The sequence below is a fragment of the Hippocampus zosterae genome, unplaced genomic scaffold, assembly GCF_025434085.1.
Source record: "Hippocampus zosterae strain Florida unplaced genomic scaffold, ASM2543408v3 HiC_scaffold_280, whole genome shotgun sequence".
NCBI lineage: Eukaryota > Metazoa > Chordata > Actinopteri > Syngnathiformes > Syngnathidae > Hippocampus > Hippocampus zosterae.
The window spans coordinates 4,835-23,314 of NW_026262847.1; the positions used below are offsets into that span (position 1 = coordinate 4,835).

Consider the following 18,480-nt stretch of genomic DNA (forward strand, 5'->3'; position numbering starts at 1 on the left):
CACCAGCGTCAGCAGCAGGGTGACGGTGCAGCTGGCCAGCAGCAGGTAGTACCGTGTGTAGTTGCGCAGGCCGATGCAGACCCCCAGCCACTCGGAGTGGTGGCTGTGCTGCTCGATGCAGAACCCGCAGCGGTCGCAGTGCATGGCGCGGGGCGGGCGGTAGAGGTTGCAGGTCTTGCAGAACTTGACGCGGTGCTGGAACCCGGCGACGGTCAGGGAATAGACACAGGAGCGGTGCTCAGTGAGCTTGGAGTTGACGGGGATCATGAGGAAGTCCTCTTCGTGCTCGTAGCCCTTGCTGATTTTGTGGAGGATGCCGGGCTCGGACAGCACCAGCCAGCCGAACAGGTACAGCGAGGTGAAGTAGCCGGCCAGGATCAGCCAGGACAGCAGGGTCTGCCCCCGGTAGGTGAGGAAATTGAAGTCCGCCAGGAAATGGATCACGAGGGGCAGCTGGGCCAGCCCGGCCAGGGAAGAAGGGCCAGCCCGGCCAGGAAGAACCGCTCGGGGTAGGGGCTGGTGACCTCGGCACCTGACGAGGACTTGCCCTCCAGCAGCGAGATCCGCTGGTTCTCCGCCAGCTTGTAGAACTCGGTCTTCTCGTCCGTGCATTCCACCAGCCCATTCATTCTTAATAATCGATGGACAAATTCGAGAGTCTCATGAAGGAAAACAAGGAGGTCAACGCCCTCCTCCGCCAGAAGCTGGCCTCGGTCATGTGCATGGACTGCAAACACAAGCCCGTCGAGTACGTGGTCGGCGACGTCCTGCTCTGCGGGGACTGCTCCGTCAAGGAGGTCAGTATTTGATCTACATCTTTATGTATCTTTATCATGTTAGGTCCAAAAGAAATAATCAGTCCCAGGGCGCACCGACCACCTGCCCCTCGCCGGCCAGCTTGACCGCCTCCCTCAAGAACCTCAGCCTTGCGAACTACACCCCTCCGCACAGCTCGAAATGGTTGCGGATGTACAGTTCCCGCAGGCGAGGCAGCTTCTCCACCCCTCGGTAGATAGCCAGCGCGGCCTCATTGCCGAACTGGTAGTCCCTGAGGAACAGGCACAGCTTCTGGAGGTTGGGGTACTTCGCAAGCGAGTTCATGAGCAGCCCGTAGTCCTGGGGCTGCAGGCCGTTCTTGAGCTTGATTTCGAGCTATTTGTGGAAGGGTGCTCGAGGGATTTGGAGGGTTTGGGGCGGACTGCAGCCCTGGAGGGGAGGATGGACTCGGCCTGCCTGACGGTCTTCTCGATGTAGTGAGTCTTCCGGGTGTTTTCGCGGGTGAGGTCGCTGATGACCTTGTCCTTCAGCTTGAGTTCGGCCACCAAAGAGTCGATTTTCTCACTCTTCTTTTTGTTCAGGTATGCGAGCTTGCTGATCTACTCTGAAATGCGGGCCTCGGGCTACCACCGCTCCGCCTTGCACATCTCCTCCCCGATAAATTCCAGGCCTTCAGGGAGCTACCCCAGGGCTTTCGCCCAGCCGGACAGGTAGTGCCTGAACTCGTCCAACTGGTCTGCGAAGTAGCGGCGGGCGGACAGTACCCTTGCCTGCTTGATCCCCGCGATCACGAAGTCCAGATTGTTGGCCAGGTCCTTGACCAAAGCCTTTTCTTTATGCAGGTCGAACGCATCGGGCGCCGGCCCACAGCGAGGACAAACAAGGTAGGCTTGGGAGTTGGCCAGCTGGATGTGGGTGCTCGGCTGGGAATGCCTCTCGCACTGCATTTCTAATGAATTTGCTGAGAGCGGTGGCCAACTTCGGCGTGAGGTTCAACAAACGCAGGCCTGCTGGCGAGATCTACCCCAACCAGCATCTCCAGACGCCTTTTTGCAACTGGCGGGTGGCAGTCGGTGATCTCGTTGAGATCAAATGGGGCACCGACAAGCGCAAGCGTGGGAAGGTGCTCCGGCTTGACCGCAAGGCTAACACTGTTGTGGTCGAGGGCGTGAACCTTTAGACCAAGATGGCCAGCAGCGCTCGCGAAGAGGGCTCAGACATGAAAGCCACGCCCATGCCGGTGCACGTGTCAAGGGTGGGGCTGGTGGACCCCACCACGCAGAAGGTGGGCCGGGTGTTTTTCGGGTTTACGGAAAACGGCGAGAAAGTGAGAGTATTCAAGAAATCAGGAACGATCCTGCCGAAGGAGAAGCCCTACAAGAGCAGGATGGAGCGGCTGGCGAGCAGGGCTGACTCGCCGAGCGACACACCCGGGGATGAAGTGCTGGAGGTGACCTACAAAGGCGAGGACTTCGAGCAGATCCGGGCGGAGTTTGACCGCTAGATGCGGGAGAAGGAAGAACGCGAGAAATTATTAATCTTCCGATGAATAAAATACTGGATGACGACCTGCTGTTCCAGCCCTACCGTCCGGCCGTAAGCACGCCCCGGTTCGCGGCCCCGCGTCCTCTGCCTCTCCGCGAGGGGGCCTTTCCCAAGGTCGCCAAAAAACCCCGGCAGAAATTGTTCCTGGACGAGCAAAAATCAGAGATAAAGAACGATCCGAAGCCAGACCCAGAGATCGTGAGTGCTTCGGATTGGTCAATCAAGCTGCGGCCAGTGCCCTGCGGCGGCGGCAGCCAGGAGCGAGCAGGCAAGAGCCCCTCCCACCAGCGAATGAAGACCAGCCCTGGCTACCGAGCCATCCACAGCGCCAAGAAGCGGCCGCCCGATCAGTTCGCCAACCTGCGTGAGATGCTGCACCGCAAGCTATTTAAATGACTGGATAAACCATGTAGGGCGTGTAAAAGAGGGTGGAGCAGAGGCTGGCCAGGGCCCTAGAAGAACGGCCTGACGACGCCGCCTATGAGTCCCGGGTGGAGTCCGTGCGCAGGTCAGTCTTCGAGCAGAGCACTGCCCACCAGCATATCGAGGAGCTGGAGGCTGAGATCAAGCAGGACAAGCAGACCATCGAGGCGCTCATGCTCAAGTGCAAGGAGCGCGACAACCACTGGCGGGAAGCACTCACCGCCAAGGTCACTGAGCTGCAGCGGCTCCGGTTGGTCAACCAGGACCTCGCCCGCCAGCCGCATTACCGCGAGGAGAGGGATCGTGCCCGGTAGGAGGCTGAGAGGCTGGCCGCGCTATTGGAGAAGCTGGACGCGAGGTGCCAGGAACTAGAGAAAGGCCTTGCTGAGGCGGATGGAAAGGCAGAGCAGAGGGTGGCCCGATTTCGAGCAGAAAACGAGCAGCTTCTAACAATTGCAGACCAGGCCGAGCGGAAGCGAGCCAAACTGTCAGAAAAGCTGATCGAGATGCAAAAGCGCATGAACGCGATGGAGGCGACCGCAGGCGAGACCATCACCGAACTGGAGCACAAGATCAACCGGCTGCTCGTGACCGTGCAGGAGCAAGGCGCCCTGGGCGCGGAAATGGAGCAGTTGGCGGAGGAGAAACGTAGGCTTGCTGAGGAAAACGGCAGGAAGGAATCCGAGCTTGCGGGGGCCCGGACTGAACTGGAGCGGCATCGTCTGGAGAGGGAGCAATTCGAGCAGACCTGCTCCACGTTGCGTAGACAGGTCGATGAACAGAACGAAAACGCCAGGCAGAAGGAGTAGGCCAACGAGGAGCTAGTATGCCTTCTAAAGCGAAGCAAGCAGCAGTGCGAGTAGGCAGAACAGAGCAAGCGCGAGCTGTCCTAAAAAGTGCAGCACTTCGAAAAGGAGGCCACAGAGACGTCCGAGATGCTGGTGAGAAGCAAGTAGCAGTAAAGGCTGCTGGAGTAGATGCAGGCCCAGAAGCGGGCGCTCGAGGAGGAGCGGGACAAATATGTCGGCTAGCTCACGCAGCGGGAGAGGAGCTGATGGGCTGAAGTGCCAGCTGAACTACCTGAACGAGAGGTACCAGCTGGCCGCCACCCAGCTCGAGCACTCCAACCAGAAGCACAAGGAGATCAACAACGAACTGATCAACCTCCACCGCACCTACCTGGAGGGCATCTACGAAAAGGCCATCGGCCACCTGCCCGACTCTGAGCTGAGCATCGAGGCCCTGGCGGACGAGATCAAGCTCAAGCTGGACAGCAAGCTGGGGGCCAGCATCCGCAAGAAGAAGCCACTTGACCTGCCCGTCGGCAAGAAGTGATGTCAAATACCATATGCGAGGCAGTGTGCTGGCTAGCCGCCTCGGTCCGACCGGGCCCGCCCCGGTAGGAGGCCTGCCTCCTCGGCCAGCAGGCATGCCCCCTCGGTCAGCAGGCCTTCGGCTCATCTGTCTGTCAGCTCTCACTTGAGCAACCCCCACACAAAAAGGCAGGCCAGTCAATCTTTTCCTTGTCGTAGCGAGACAACCCAAAGATCCCACAGTACGAGCCTGCCTTTGAGGCCATCGGCCGGACTCTCATCACTGCTGAGAAGATAGAGACTTTCGCAAGACAGCGGTAATAGGCCAGGGATCGAGAGAAGGCGAGGATAGAGCGGCTACAGTGGAACGCTAAGATCCACCTGATTAGGTGGAGGAAAAGGAAGGGACTCCTGTTCGACGAGTTTAAGGTGGTCGCTAGATAGGTCAAGATTGTCAAGCAGGACAAGTGCGCGATCTGCTTCTGCGAGGTGTAGCCTGAGGACGAGGTCAGGCAGCTGCTCTGCGGGCACGAGTACCACACGTACTGCCTTGGGGCCTGGATGTGCCGCAGGGCGGTCTGTCCACTCTGCCGCTACCAACCCAAAAAAAAGCGATGACTCCAAATTTGATGCCACCAGTACAACTTGATCTCTTCCAATAATTAAAATTAATGAAAAGAATGTTTCTGGACTGCCGGTCCCAGCGATGGCTGAGGCCTGCTGAGCGAGCGACTGGCATGCTCGGCAGCTACTTTGACCTGCGCTTTCCTGAAATCAAGGGGACTCCGGTTGACAGTCCGTTTAGAAAGGCAGACAGGCTGTTAAGCTGGAGGCTCTCTAACAGTAAACTAGGCAGGCCTCGGCGAGATGCTGACCTGGATGCAGAACTGCCAGTGGTCAAGCCCCAGTTCAAGTGCGGTGACCAGGAGCTGCGGTTTACATGGCTTGGCACAGTTCTGCAGTCATTTCAACTGCATCGATCAATTTTCTGATCGACCCTGTGTTTTCAGAGCGTTGCTCGCCTGTCAGCATGGCAGGTCCAAGACGGTTCCGCCCTCTGCCATGCCGTCCCGAAGATCTCCCCAATATCGATATAGTGATGGTCAGTCATGACCACTACGACCACCTCGACAGGCCTACTCTGCAGCATCTCCAAGACCAAGGCACAACCCATCTTCCTCGCAGGCCTGGGCAGCGAAGACATTTTGCCAGCAGGCTGTAAACAAATTTGTTTGGACTGGACGTAAAAGGTGGAGTTTGAAGTCAAGGGACAGAAGATCGGCATAACGTTCGTGCCGGCCTGCCACTGGAGTCGCAGGGGGCTACTGACTTCAACAAACGGCTGTGGGGCGGGTTCGTGGTCGAGCTTCCTTCCAGGCATAAATTCTACTATTCCGGGGATACCGGGTACTGCCAACTTTTCAAGTAACTGGGCGAGTTCTTCGGGGGATTTGATTTGGCCATCCTGCCGATCGGAGTCTATTAGCCCCGCTAGTTGCTGTGTCCTCAGCATATCAACCCTGCTGAGGCTGTCGCCATCCATCAGGAGCTGAACAGCAGCCAATCGGTGGGAGTGCACTGGGGCACATTTCCCATGGAGACAACCATTACTTAGCCCCCAAAAAGGATCTCGCCACGGCTTTAGAAGACTACAAGCTACCGCCCTCAGCCTTCAGGACTCTGCAGCATGGCTAGTCACTAAGCATCCAGCTTGGCAACCAATGAAGACACGGGAATGGTGGTCCGCGACTAGTCCTAATGGACCCTGACCAGAAACTTTTAAAAGTCGAGGTAAATGAACAGCATACATTATAAGATATATGCGTCGAGGCACGACTGTAGGGAGGTCAGTGCCGGTAGCCCAGGTGCGTCACCCCACCCGCACCCTCCAAAAGAAGGTGACCAAGCTGCCATCGAACCTGCCCGTTCGAAGCCCCTTCAAAAGACTTCAAAGCGCGCGTGCTCCTTCTGCCACAAACTGTTCCACAACCTGAACCTGCACGAACCGCACTGCCCTGAAAACCGCAAGGAATGCGAGCACTGCCACGCCATGCTGCAGATCAGGGAATTGGTAAAGTGGTTATCAGGAGGGGCATGTGGCGGGGTGCCTAGGCCGCAGCCAGTTCAGGATCCAGTCCAGGCGTAGCGCCACTCGGCCTGAACACGCGCTCGCCCAGTCTGAGGTCATCTTGGCTGAACCTGGGCCAGTTTAATCTTAAAATTATCTGTCTTAGTCTGCTTTGCCTGATGCGAGATCTAGGAACGAGTCCCGGCATGAGCTCCTTGAACCCCAGCCCGTGTCTGAGGCCAGGCCTACAGAATGCCCCTCACCGTAGAAGGATCGATCGCCGTGGAACAGGGTGCGACCTGAATGGTTCAGACAGCCGCCTCGCCGAACCCTCGAAATCCACCGGGAGTCCCTATAGGAACAAAGAGCCAGAGAGCGTGAGCTGGAGCAATCGCGGTAGCTGGAGGCAAGAGCAGAAGCCATACGCCGTGAGAATATGGAGGCTCTTCAGAGGCAGCGAGAGATGGAACGAAGGGAGCGGGAAAGGCTGCAGCAGGAGGAGGAAGACCGAGCTCGCAGGGAACGCATGATGATCCAGCAGCAGCGATAGCGTGAGCTCGAGCGGGAGCGTGAATAGGAGCGCCGGCAACAACAGCACGCCACGGAACTCAACGATCGGGTCAGCCCGATCGACCAGCTGTCCGTGCAGGTCGAAAGTCTGATAAACTCAGGGCTGCAAGAGACCGGCATACCCGAGCTGCGAAACCACATCGAGCAGCTGCGGGCACTTGCCCTGATGCTGACACAGATCGACGAGGGGTCGATGGGGCTGCTGGCGACGATCTACCGGCAGCGTATCCAGGCGCTGCAGATCTCCCTGATCAACGGGGTGGGCGAGATGCTGATTGCCCACCTGCAGGGACGGATGGACCGGCAGAAGCCGAAAGGCCTGACCCCAGAGCAGATCGAGACAGTGGCTCGTGCACGGATCGCGAGGTCGAACAGCAGCGAGTGCCCGGTCTGCCTGCTCGACATCGAGAAGTTCCAGTAAGTGCGAGAGCTGCCCTGCCGGCACGAGTTCCACCGAGGGTGCATCGACGAATGGCTGGTGAAGCAGTCCCGCTGCCCCAAGTGCAGACACGAGATCGAAGCGGCGTGATGCGCTGGCACTCAATCGTCATTCAAACAGGTCGATGTAGTAGTGCTGGACGGGCCGGCGGTCTTACTAGCTGTCCTCGACTGTCGAGTAGGTCCGCTCTCGGCCTTTCCAGAAGTTTAGTTCTTGCCGGGTCTCTGAAAGTTCGGTTTCGAGTTTGGTCACCAGCCCTCGAAGGTAGTCCACTTAGGAGCCGACCCGGGGCTTGTTGGAGGCTGCTGCTTGAGCTGCTTGGCGCGGCTGGCAAACTTGAGAGTACTGAGGGTTTCTGCCGAACTGTCCTCAGCCAGACTGATATTCACGAGCAGGGTGGTGACGCAGCTGCCGTCCAGTGTTTCCTGCAGAACTTTGGTGAGCTTCGAGTTGCGGTATGGAACATGCTCGCTACCAGCAGTTAGAGCATTTATCACGTTGCCGAGGCAGGACAGAGACAGATTGATCTTCTTGGCCTACTCCAGGACTTACCCACTCGCCCCACTCTTGCAAACATTCTCGGAGCCCGCGAGGTCGACCAAAGCCAGTCTGCCCGCCCGAGAGCCCTCCAGCATCCTGATGCTGAAGATAGTGTGGCTACGGCTTGACTTCGAGTTGACCCTTGTGCTCGAGAATCGACGCATGGCTTGGCCCAGCTCCAACAGCCTCTGCACTCCCGCCTCGTCCGCCACCTCCACCTCAGCCAGCCCCTCCACAAAGAACCCCTTATCCGCACTCTCTTTGACCTTCAGCTCCTGCTTGTCTCGGGTTAGCAGGTCGAAAACCCGCTCCCGGTAGATCTCGAGCATCGAGCAGCCGAACCGGAAATGCTGGCCCAGATGGAACAGCTGCTCTGTCGCCCGAGGGATCACGCCAGGCTAGCCCGCCGTGCCGAACATGGTGAAGGTTTTGCCAGAGCCCGTGGCTCCATATGCGATGACTGCACTCTTATAGCCGTTCAGAACGTCCGTTACGCTGCTTTCAATGACCTTGAAAACTTAGCCTTGCGAAGCTGTGGAACTGAAGACCTTGTCGTAACTGTAGTCACAGCCGCTGACGGTTACACGGTCTTCGCTGATGGAGAGATCTTCAGAGAGGGGCTCATTGAGGCGGAGCGGTCTTGGTCGGACGCACACACGAATGGTCTCGCTATGCTTGTGAGCCTTGCGCATCCGCTCAACAGAACGCATGTCCCTCCTGGAGATATCCTTCGAGCTAGCCGCTCGAGAGTCAGCGCCAAGTCTGCGCGGGCTGTCAGCCAGCACAATCCTCCTCCGGGGCAGCGACTCTTCTCTGCACATCCAAACGACTTTATAACGAGCGAAATGGACTTTGAAGTGAAGGACTACGATATCCGAGTGGACTACGTGCTGGACGAGAAAGTGGGGGAGGGCATGGAGGGGGTCGTGTACAGGGGCTTCAGCAAGGCCGAAAAGAAAGAGGTGGCGGTCAAGGTGCTCAACAAGAGGAACATGGACATGGATGCGCAGATCGCCCTCGAGAGCTAAATCATGATCATGAGCCAGGTCAACCATCCGAACATCGTCCGGCTGCTGGACGTGTACGACACTGAGCAGGCCTGCTACCTGGTGCTGGAGATGATGCAGGGCGGGGAGCTATTCGACCGGATCGTCTAACGCGAGGTCTACACCGAGGAGGACGCCTGCGAGGTGCTGGTGCCGGTGATCGACGCGATCCGGTTCTGCCACAGGCTGGGCATCGCTCATCGTGACATCAAGCCTGAAAACCTGCTGTACTCGGAGGAAGGCGCACGAGGGATCATCAAGGTCAGCGACTTCGGCATCTCCAAGATCATCAACGAGGGGCTGACTCACACCGCGGTAGGGACACCCAGCTACATCGCCCCCGAGGTGATCGAAGGCCGGGGGTACTCGATGAAGATCGACTACTGGGCGGTGGGCGTGATCCTGTACATCCTTCTGTGCGGGTACCCGCCCTTCAGCGAGGACAACAACGAAAAGCTGTTCCAGCTGATAAAGGGCGCACAGTACGAGTTTCCCGAAGAGGACTGGGCCTGCATCAGCGAGGAGGCCAAGGACCTGATCCGCCACCTGCTGGAGGTCAGCCCCGACAAGCGCTACGGGGCGGAATAGATATTCGCGCACCCTTGGATCCGCAGCAAGAAGAGCGAGCTGGTGCTCAAGGAGGTGCCTGAGAAGATAAAGAACTACAACGCCCGCAGGCGTCTGCGGAAGGCCTCCATCACTGTCTTCGCCTCGAAGGTGCTGTCCAAGACCCTCATGAAAAAGTGATTCATCTGGTCATTCCTACTCCATCGGGGTGGGCACGCGCGTGTAGTAGGGGATCTTGCCTCGGTTCCAGTCGTCGACCACCACCCGCGCAGTCCCGCACCAGGTCGGGCACCCCGCCTGGCTTGAGCTTGCCGCGGGCGCGGGCCAGGTTGCCCAGAAACTCGCCCGCGTCACAAAAATCTGCGATCTCGTACAGCCTCAGCAGCTCATCACGGTCGACCCTCCGAACGATCTCCTCAACAGGCGCGAGCAAATCCTCGCCCTGGGCCTGGATGTTGTTCTGGAGGACGAGGGAGGGGCTGCTGGCCTGCGCAAAGATAACCCCAGGGCAGTCGATCATCTTGACCTGGCTGTCAAGCTTGACCTCCTGGATGTTCTTGGTATAGCCTGGCAAGGGCGACACCCCGCATGCCTTGGCCCGCTTCAAGCTGTTGATGACGCTCGACTTGCCGACGTTGGGGTAGCCGATCAGTCCTACCGTGACTGCCCGAGAGACGCCTTCCTTCCGGCTGACCTGCTTTATGATCTGCAGCAGGTGGTCAGGCCCGACCGCCTTCGAGCTGCTGGTCAGTTCCTCTGCCAGCTATTTGCGCTCTGTGAGAGAGCGCTTGAATAGGGCGGTGCTGGACAGCTTGCTCTGCTGCTTCTGGAGGTTCGCTTTGAAGAGCACGGTTGGGAATTCCCTGCGGAGGTGGGTCTGCCAGGCGTGCGCGTTGTCAAGCGGAACCAGGTCGATCTTGTTCATGACCAGAACCAGCCGCTTTTCGCCCGGCATGCCCATGACCTCCGCCTCGATCTGCCTCGCGCGGCTACCCATCGGGTCTCTCGCGTCGATCACCTCGAGGATGATGTCCGCGTTTTCAAGTACTTTCCTGACCTCCTTGAAATACTTCTTAGTGCCGCGCACTTCGACGGTCTTGTCCAGCTATGTTTCGGGCTGAGGGGGCTCGTGGCCGGCCAGCTCGGCAGGGTCGACCTTGTGAGACTCGAGGTGGTCTGCGACGGCAGTGTGGTTGCGCCTACGGACGCCCTCGACAATCCTGGCCTTGAAAGGGTAGAGATTAGGGATGGGCAGGTCCTTCTTGTTGCGCTTTTTGAGCAGCCCCATAGCCCTGAGTTTCTTGGCCTCCTTCTTCTTCTTCTTGACCTGCTGCATGGCCTTGCGGTGGATCTTGACGTTCATCTTGGTGGAGACCCGCTTGCTTTTCTTCTGGGTGGGCTTGTTCGCGTACTTCACCATCAACAACTAATTTGATTCAAACTGCCATGAGCCTGAGGGTTGAGGAGATCGAGGAGTGGAGGCAGGATTGCTTGGCGGCCTTAAGGAGGGCCGCCGGCCGGGCTGAGGAGCTGGCTGAGGTGCTGCCGAATGTCACCAACCTGTACAGGGCCAGGGCTGTCCTCGCATCCGAGCAGTTTCGGGCCCGGGCCAGGCTGTCCAACAAAAGTCTGCTGTCCACCCTGGAGCAGAAGACGCTTGAGCAGTCTGAGAAGCAGCAGGACTTGACCAATGCTATTAGTGAGATTCGAATTCTGGAGCTTGAGCAGGACCGCCTTGAGAAAGACTCCAGTGAAGCCGTGGAATCCCTGCTGCGCCAGAAGAGGAAGCTGGAACAGCTGGACCGTGAGGGCAGAGAGCTCGAGCGAGATCTCGGAGAAGTGAATCGTTTAAGAGAAGAGCGGCGGGAAAAAGATGAAAAAGTCAAGGCTGAGCTCAGCACAAAGGAAAACGAGCTCGAGGAGATGAAGAAGAGGGTGGAGGAACTGACCGGACTCAAGAGAAAGCTTAACAACGAGCTGCAGGAACTGAAAGGTAACATCCGGGTGTACTGCAGAGTGCGCCCCTTCCTGAGCAGCGACCCGCCCGACATGTGCGACGGGACGATGATTTCAGTCGAAGAAAACACTTTGACGCTGGTGGTACCCTAGAGCGAGCTCAAGACGGAAAGCCATTGCAAGGAATACAGGTTCTCCTTCGAGCATATCTTCGACCCCTCGGCCTGCCAAGCGGACGTCTTCAACGAGCTGGCGGAGCTGGTGCAGAGTGCCCTCGACGGCAAGAATGTCTGCATCTTCGCGTATGGGCAGACCGGCTCGGGCAAGACCTTCACCATGCAGGGCGGGGAGGGCGAGGCGCAGGGGATCATCCCCCGCACCGCCCTGTTCATCTTCAATGAGATCAGCAAGGCTGAAGTGTACAGCTGCTCCTTCCAGCTGTTCGCGTCGGTGCAAGAGGTCTACCTCGAGACGATCCGGGACCTGCTGGAGCCGGGCAACAAAAGCTAGACACCCACTGAGACCGAGGTCAAGACTCTCGCCGAAGTCTATCGGGTGCTTGAGATGGCCCAGAAAAACAGAAGGATCGCAGAGACCAACTGCAACGAGCACAGCTCCCGGTCGCACTGCATCTTCATGCTGAAGATCGTCGGGTAGAGGAGAGGCGAGAAGCGAGTGGGCGTGCTCAACCTGATCGACCTGGCTGGCTCAGAAAGGGTGCATCAGAGTCGAGTGGAAGGCGACCGCATGAAGGAGACCATGGCCATCAACAAGAGCCTGACCAACCTCAGCCAGGTGATCTGCGCACTGGCGAAGAAAGACCACCACGTGCCGTACCGGAACTCAAAGCTGACGTACCTGCTGCAGCCATACCTGCAGGGCGACGCGAAGACGCTGATGCTAGTGAACATCAGCCCGCTGGGGTGCAACTACCACCCGTCGGTGTGCTCGCTGCGGTTCGCGCAGGACGTGAAGCGGGTGCGGAACAACGTCAGCCCCCTGAAGCAGCGTTGACATATAAAATTCAAATGTCCAGGCCCAACTACTCAAAGAAGAAGATCGAATACTACTCCTACGAGCTGGACAAGGCCGTCTACCAGGGCTTCAGCACCGTCTTCCTGGGGGTCAACGACGTCTCCCAGGAGAAGGTCGCCATCAAGGTCGTCAACCTCAAGGCCGTCAACACCCCTGCCCTCAAGGCCCTCCTCAACAACGAAATCGAAATGCTTGACCGTGTCCGCTCCTCCAGGGTCGTTAGCCTCCTCGATGTCTACTCCACCACCAACAACGCTTACGTCATCTGCGAGGAGTGCGACCGGGACTTCGCCAAGCGGCATAAGCCCTACCCTGAGGCCCAGGTGCTTGGCTTTCTGAGGGAGTTGGCTGAAACGCTTACAAGCTTCGAGAAGGCGGAAGTCATGCACAACGCCATCCACCCTACCAACATCTTCCTGAAGGCAGGAGCCCTCAAGGTAGGCGATTTCGGGCAGGCTCGCAAAGTGAAGGGCACAGTCCTTGACCCCCCGCAGATCAGCAAGACCGACCCATTCCAGTCACCGTAAGCTCGGGAGAAGGGGCAGCTGTCCTTCCAGAACGATGTCTACGGAATGGGCGTGTTCGGGGTCTACCTGCTCAGCGAGCCTTGCAAGGATAGCGAACTGATGGGCAGGATAGCCAAACGGGCCTTTAACGTGGCTGACCGCCGGCTGAAGGCCTTCCTGGAGGCCGCGACCGAGCCCCACTTCTAGCGTCGGGCCTACGCCTCAGCCCTTCTGGACCGGTTCTTCGGCGAGCCAGAGCGCGCACAAGAAAAGAGGATGCTAGAGGTGCGGAAAGAGCAGGTAGGCCCGGACAAGGCGGCGAACCTGCACCTCCTCTTCTTGCAATTCTGCAGACGGGTCAGCGAGTCCCTGCCCGGCGACAACAAGATCTTGCTGTTCATGGTGTTCAAGGTGATGATCATTGTGGTCAACAAGCTGACCCTCTTCCTGCAGGGGGAAAACACCCTCGAGGGCCGTGGAATTCGAGGGCTGGGGCGGAGCTGACCGTGCCCTGGTCGCAGGCCAGTTTGAGGCCCTCAAGGCCGACATCGACGAGTACATGAAGGCCCGTAGCGATGAAGTGAAGGACCTGGATGCAGAACCGCGGCTGGCTGTCTTCCTGAACAATATCGAGTAGAAGCAGGGCTTTTATCTGGCCCTCATCGAGCAGCTCAAGAAGGCCATCAAAGTCCTGGAGCCTGGCATCGAAGACCCCGAGAAGTTCGTGAGATGCGATCTGCTGGTGACACTGTTCCTGGTGGTGGGGTAGATGGTGTCAGCGGCGAACACGACCCGAGGGCTGTTGCGACCCGACATGGCGAAGATCGCGGGGGTGCGGGCGGGTCCCATCGCGGCAGAGAAGCGTTCCCTGCTGCGGGACAAGATCAAGAGGCTGGTGGACTGAACATTCTGGAATAATATAAAAGAATATGGAGAGGGAGCCGCCGACCGTGATCTACAGCAAGAGCAAGCACGTCACTGGCGACAAGGCCCTCAACCTGGCCATCCGCGACGGCAAGGAGGTCGAGACCGTCTCCAAGGGCGAGACCAACTCCAGGAGCCACCTCGATGGCAAGCATGTCGCCCGCATGCTCAACGACGAAGATGACTCCTACAAGCCCCCAGAAATGAGCCACGACCTGAAGCTCGCCATCCAGCAGGGCCGGCAGGCCAAGTCGCTGAACCAGGAGAAGTTGGCCATGCAGCTGAACGTGCACAAGCAGGTGGTCGCATCCTGGGAGCAAGGCAAGGCAGTGCCGCAGATGGGGCAGATAATCCAGATGGAAAAGATCTTCGGGATGAAGCTGCCGCGTCCTGTAAAGCCAAAGAAGGACCGGGATGATTGATTGACCATCAATTAAATATTACCCGTGCCACAGGCATCGCAGGTTACCTTTATGACCCACCGCCGATTTAATTGGGCTGTTTTAAGTCTCTTAATTAAGATAGGCCGGCCCTATTTCAAAAAGAAAGAAGAAAAAAGTCGAAATCCGCAGGGGCTGTTCGACGTGAATGGGGTCGAAAATCAAATGTTGCGGAAAGTAATTTCGTTTGCGTTATGGAAGGCGGGGGTGCCTTTCGGTCTGGAGTTTTCTTTCCTGCTATTCGAGCATCTTGTTGAGGTTCAGCTGGATTTTCAACTAGCGCACGGACAGGCCCTTCTTGGCCAATTTTTTCACGGAAGAGTGTCTCATAATTTAGTCAACTAATTAATTTTTCAGGGTTAATTATCATAATTCGAGGGCAGCCGTCACGGTTGTTATCACTTGATGAAATCTTATTGTTAAAATTTAAGAGGATATTGCGGATCTAAAGAATCTGTCACGCGTGCTCACTGAGAAGCTGCTCGATTTCTTCCGTCATCGCGATAATCGGCAGGTCCGCCCCGTAACGCTCCTACGCCTGCTTTTTGTCCACCCAGATCCGCTCCCGCTCAATCGACAGCCTACGCTTCCGTCCCTCCTCAGACTCCCCCTTCTCACGGAGGTACACCAACACGTACTCCGAGTCCAACTGCCTCCTAATATCCGCATCGATCTTTAACAAGGCAAACAGTCCATTGCCGTTCACGTTGGGGTCAACCACCTTTGAAACTCTGAAATTGAAACTGCCCCGAGACTGGGACTGGCTCTACGGTTGGGAGGAAACGACCTTTTGAGGCTAATGAGGTTGCTATTAGGCTGGAGGAGCTGGAAGCTCCGGCTGGGATAAAGAAGTTTGGGAGACGTTTTATTATTATAATTATTTTTTCCTTTGAAAGGAATTGGAATTTTGTTAGGCGAAGTGCTACTGGCCAGCAGTATCTACCTCGTTTGCAACCTCAGCTAAACGCTAGCGGTTGTCCTACCCCCTCTTAGTCTGATCTTGTCCCCCTTCACTCTCACGGTCCTCTCTTTCCAAGCTCTCCTCGTTGTCCCTGATGATCTTCCTGCAGATACGCTAGTTTTCTTCATCCTCGAACTATCCAGCTTCCAGCTTTTGCTTTAGCTCTGCTATCGCGAATTTGGAAAAGTTAAACTTCGTTTTGCTGATCTAATTAAATTTGGGTTTTTTGGACTCGCGGCTTGATTTTGGCACGTCTTCTCTCTTGCGGGATAGCCTGGCGGATCGCCTAATCTCGACCAACTCCCCTTCTTCGGTCATTTCGAAGTGTGACTTCATCCCGAAATCACTGCGGGCACGGATCTAAGCAGCCTAGCGGGTCAGCTTTTTGGCGGGCTCAGGTTCCTCGTCCTCGCGGCTGCGACTACGAAGGCTGCGGAGGTTGGTCTTGCTCATGGTATTGCTGTGGTAGACGGCCATCTCATCCTCCTCGAAGGCCTTATTCTCCAAGAACTCAGCCCTGAAGTACTACACCCCATCCTCAAAGAACTCGTAGAGCCGGGCCTTGGTGCCCGGGTCGTCCGCGAACACCAGGATGTACAGCAGGCAGAACAGCCCGTTCTTGAGCAGATGAAAGCCCACCTTGCTAACCGCTTTGGGCAGGAGGGCGTGGATGGCCAGGTGCCGCTCGCACAGGTGCTACATCCGCTGCCGGGCCATCTTGTACTACATGTCCCCCGAGTTGATCGCATCGAAGATAACGATCGCCTCTTCTAGGATGTAGTCTGACCGCTAGAGCGCTGCGTTCTTGCTGCGGCCCTCGTCTGAGTCATCCTCCTCTTTCTGAGGCAGGCTGAGTCGGAACTTGATTGACACGGGGTTGACCTGCTGCTCCCTGCGCTTAGGAGGCTGGTGGTCCTACTCGGCAGGCCGGATGATCGCCGATTCGTACCGCTAATGGATTTTGCTGTCCCGCAGCTCGTGGATCATGTCGTTGACCATCTTCTCTTACTCGTCCAGGTCCTCGTTGTCGAACTCGCTGGGAGTGATGAGCAGCCGAAGCTAGCTTTCAGGGGTGGCGCTGAGATTGGAGTTGGACCGGCTGATTGCCGCGCTGTCAGGGACGGGAGGCTCTTCGCGAGGCGGGATGGAGTGGGCGGAGCGGGTGTCAGAGCGGAGGGTTGCGCGGTGCGGGGCTTCGGACTGGCTGTCCTGATTTTGCCGCATAATTTAAAATATCGGCATTCGATCTCAGTCTTTAGCGGAATAAAATCATTTTATAAGGTATGCAGCTTTTGAAGGACCCTCTTGGTGACCGCAGGGTTAAGGCGGTCAGCCCTCCGCCCCACCGGCCCCTGCTCCCCAAACTGTTCTTCAAGGAGGAAGGCATCCCCAACTGGAAGCTGCTTAAGGACCACCTCTACAAGGAAGGCAGGGTCTGTAAAACAGAGTTCGTGTGGCTGATAAAGGAGGCGACTCGCCTGCTGGAGGCAGAACCGAACTGCCTGGAGCTGAGGGACCCGATCACGATCGTGGGGGACATCCACGGGCAGTACTACGACCTGGTCAAGATTCTGGAGCTGGGAGGCGACCCGGCCAAGAACAAGTACCTGTTCCTCGGGGACTACGTGGACCGCGGCTCCTTCTCGATCGAAAACGTGATGCTGCTGTACGCGATAAAGGTGTGCCACCCCAAAAGCGTGTTCCTGCTGCGCGGCAACCACGAGTGCCAGCAGATGACCTCACACTTCAACTTCCGGGAGGAGTGCCTCAGCAAGTTCGACCAGGAGGTGTACCGCCTCATTCTCGAGTCATTCAACAGGTTGCCCCTGTGCGCCCTTCTCAATGGTAATTTTTTCAATGTCCATGGAGGACTCACTCCCAAGCTCAAGACTCTCGGCGACCTTACCAAGGAGTTCAGGCTGGCCGAGCCCACCAAGGACTCCTTGATTTCGGACATGCTGTGGGCAGACCCCAACGAGAAAACTGGGAAGTCGGTCCGAGGGTTTTCGTTTAACGAGGTGCGGGGATGCTCATACTTTTTCAACGAGGATGCGGTCAAATAATTTCTGAGTACGAACAAGCTGGTATCAGTGATCCGTGCCCACGAGGCGCAGCTGGAGGGATACAAGATGCACTGGCCCAAGCCGAAGGGACTGCCGCTAGGACTGACAATTTTCAGTGCTCCAAACTACTGCGACACCTACAACAACAAGGGCGCGCTGATCCAATTCAAGAACAAACCTGCTGAACATAAAGCAGTTCAACTATAGCCACCATCCCTACCTGCTGCCCAATTTCATGAACCTGTTCAGCTGGTCCTTGCCCTTCGTCGCTGAGAAGGTCGGCCAGATGATGCTCAGCATGCTCCGCCTCGAGGAGAGCCCCGAGGAAGCCTCTGAGGTGCAGCTGCCTGACGAGCGAGCCCGCTCCATCCGCAACAAGATCAAGGCGGTTTCCCGCATGCTCAACCTCCACAAGATCCTCAAGGAGGAGAGCGAAAAGGTCCTGCTCCTGAAGGGCTTCTGCCCTGACAGCAAGATCCCCTATGGCGTGCTGCTCGAACGCAACTTCGAGTCCGTACTCGAGCGGTTTGAGCTGGCCCGCAGCCAGGATATAACCAATTAAATGAGCCCCGGCTGATCCATTCTTTATCATGCTCGCTGCCCTCGCCAATGCGCTGCTGGTCCTGGCCGTGCTCCTCTACGGACTGTTTGTCAGCTCTGTCTTCCAGGCCATCGCCCTGCTCTACGTGCTGCTTGATCTCCACCTTTGGCTCAAAGTCAGGCCCGCCCCATCTGTTCCCGAAATTGGCGAGTAGCAGGAGCCCCTACTCCGGCCTGCATAGATGGTCTCACCCTGGCGCAGGCGGGTGACTGCTCTGATGTTAGTAGTAATGCTGCTGCAGCTGGCTTTTAAAGTTGTGGTAATGCTCACTGGCCTGGCTTAAGACTGGCCGGACTGGGTAACCTAAACACTCGAGATTGACGGATGGGGGGTGGCTATCGGCCCCTGCGCAGGGATAATCACGCTGCTGGCAGTAAAGCTTGCCAAAGATGATCAAACCTCGAGCGAGGGTAGCCAGCCCCCTGCCCAGCAAAATCCTGAGGGGCCTTTCGCTCATCCTTTTGACATCGACTGCCCTTTGCAGTCAGTCCTTCCAGATCTACATCATTATCCCTGTCATCCTCCTCTCGGCGAACTCGTTCTACCCAGTGCTTTTGAAGGGCTATGCGTTCCTATTCCTGGCGGGGGCCACGGTGGCTGGGCTTCCTGGAATGCCTGAGATGCAGGCTGTGAGGTGGCTTGGGCTGGCGGGGGTGGAGGAGCAGCCGTAGGTGTTGTTCAGTCTGTGCTACTACCAGCTGGCCGC

At 57.3% G+C, this 18,480-nt stretch overlaps 4 protein-coding genes across 4 annotated transcripts; 3 read left to right on the forward strand and 1 right to left on the reverse strand.

Annotated features, from left to right (window-relative positions):
• Positions 1 to 7,383: 7,383 nt before the first annotated feature.
• Positions 7,384 to 8,385, reverse strand: LOC127594835 (osmotic avoidance abnormal protein 3-like). Its single transcript, XM_052056602.1, is given in 2 exon segments — positions 7,384 to 8,048; positions 8,199 to 8,385. Coding segments are annotated over 2 exon segments (852 nt in total).
• Positions 8,386 to 8,520: 135 nt separating this feature from the next.
• On the forward strand, positions 8,521 to 9,468 carry LOC127594837 (myosin light chain kinase A-like). The gene is given in 1 exon segment (XM_052056603.1): positions 8,521 to 9,468. A coding segment is annotated over 1 exon segment (948 nt).
• A 1,266-nt stretch (positions 9,469 to 10,734) lies between these two features.
• LOC127594838 (uncharacterized) lies at positions 10,735 to 12,258 on the forward strand. The gene is given in 1 exon segment (XM_052056604.1): positions 10,735 to 12,258. A coding segment is annotated over 1 exon segment (1,524 nt).
• A 4,135-nt stretch (positions 12,259 to 16,393) lies between these two features.
• LOC127594839 (serine/threonine-protein phosphatase 2B catalytic subunit-like) lies at positions 16,394 to 17,735 on the forward strand. The gene is given in 2 exon segments (XM_052056605.1): positions 16,394 to 17,347; positions 17,349 to 17,735. Coding segments are annotated over 2 exon segments (1,341 nt in total).
• The last annotated feature ends 745 nt before the right edge of the window (positions 17,736 to 18,480 follow it).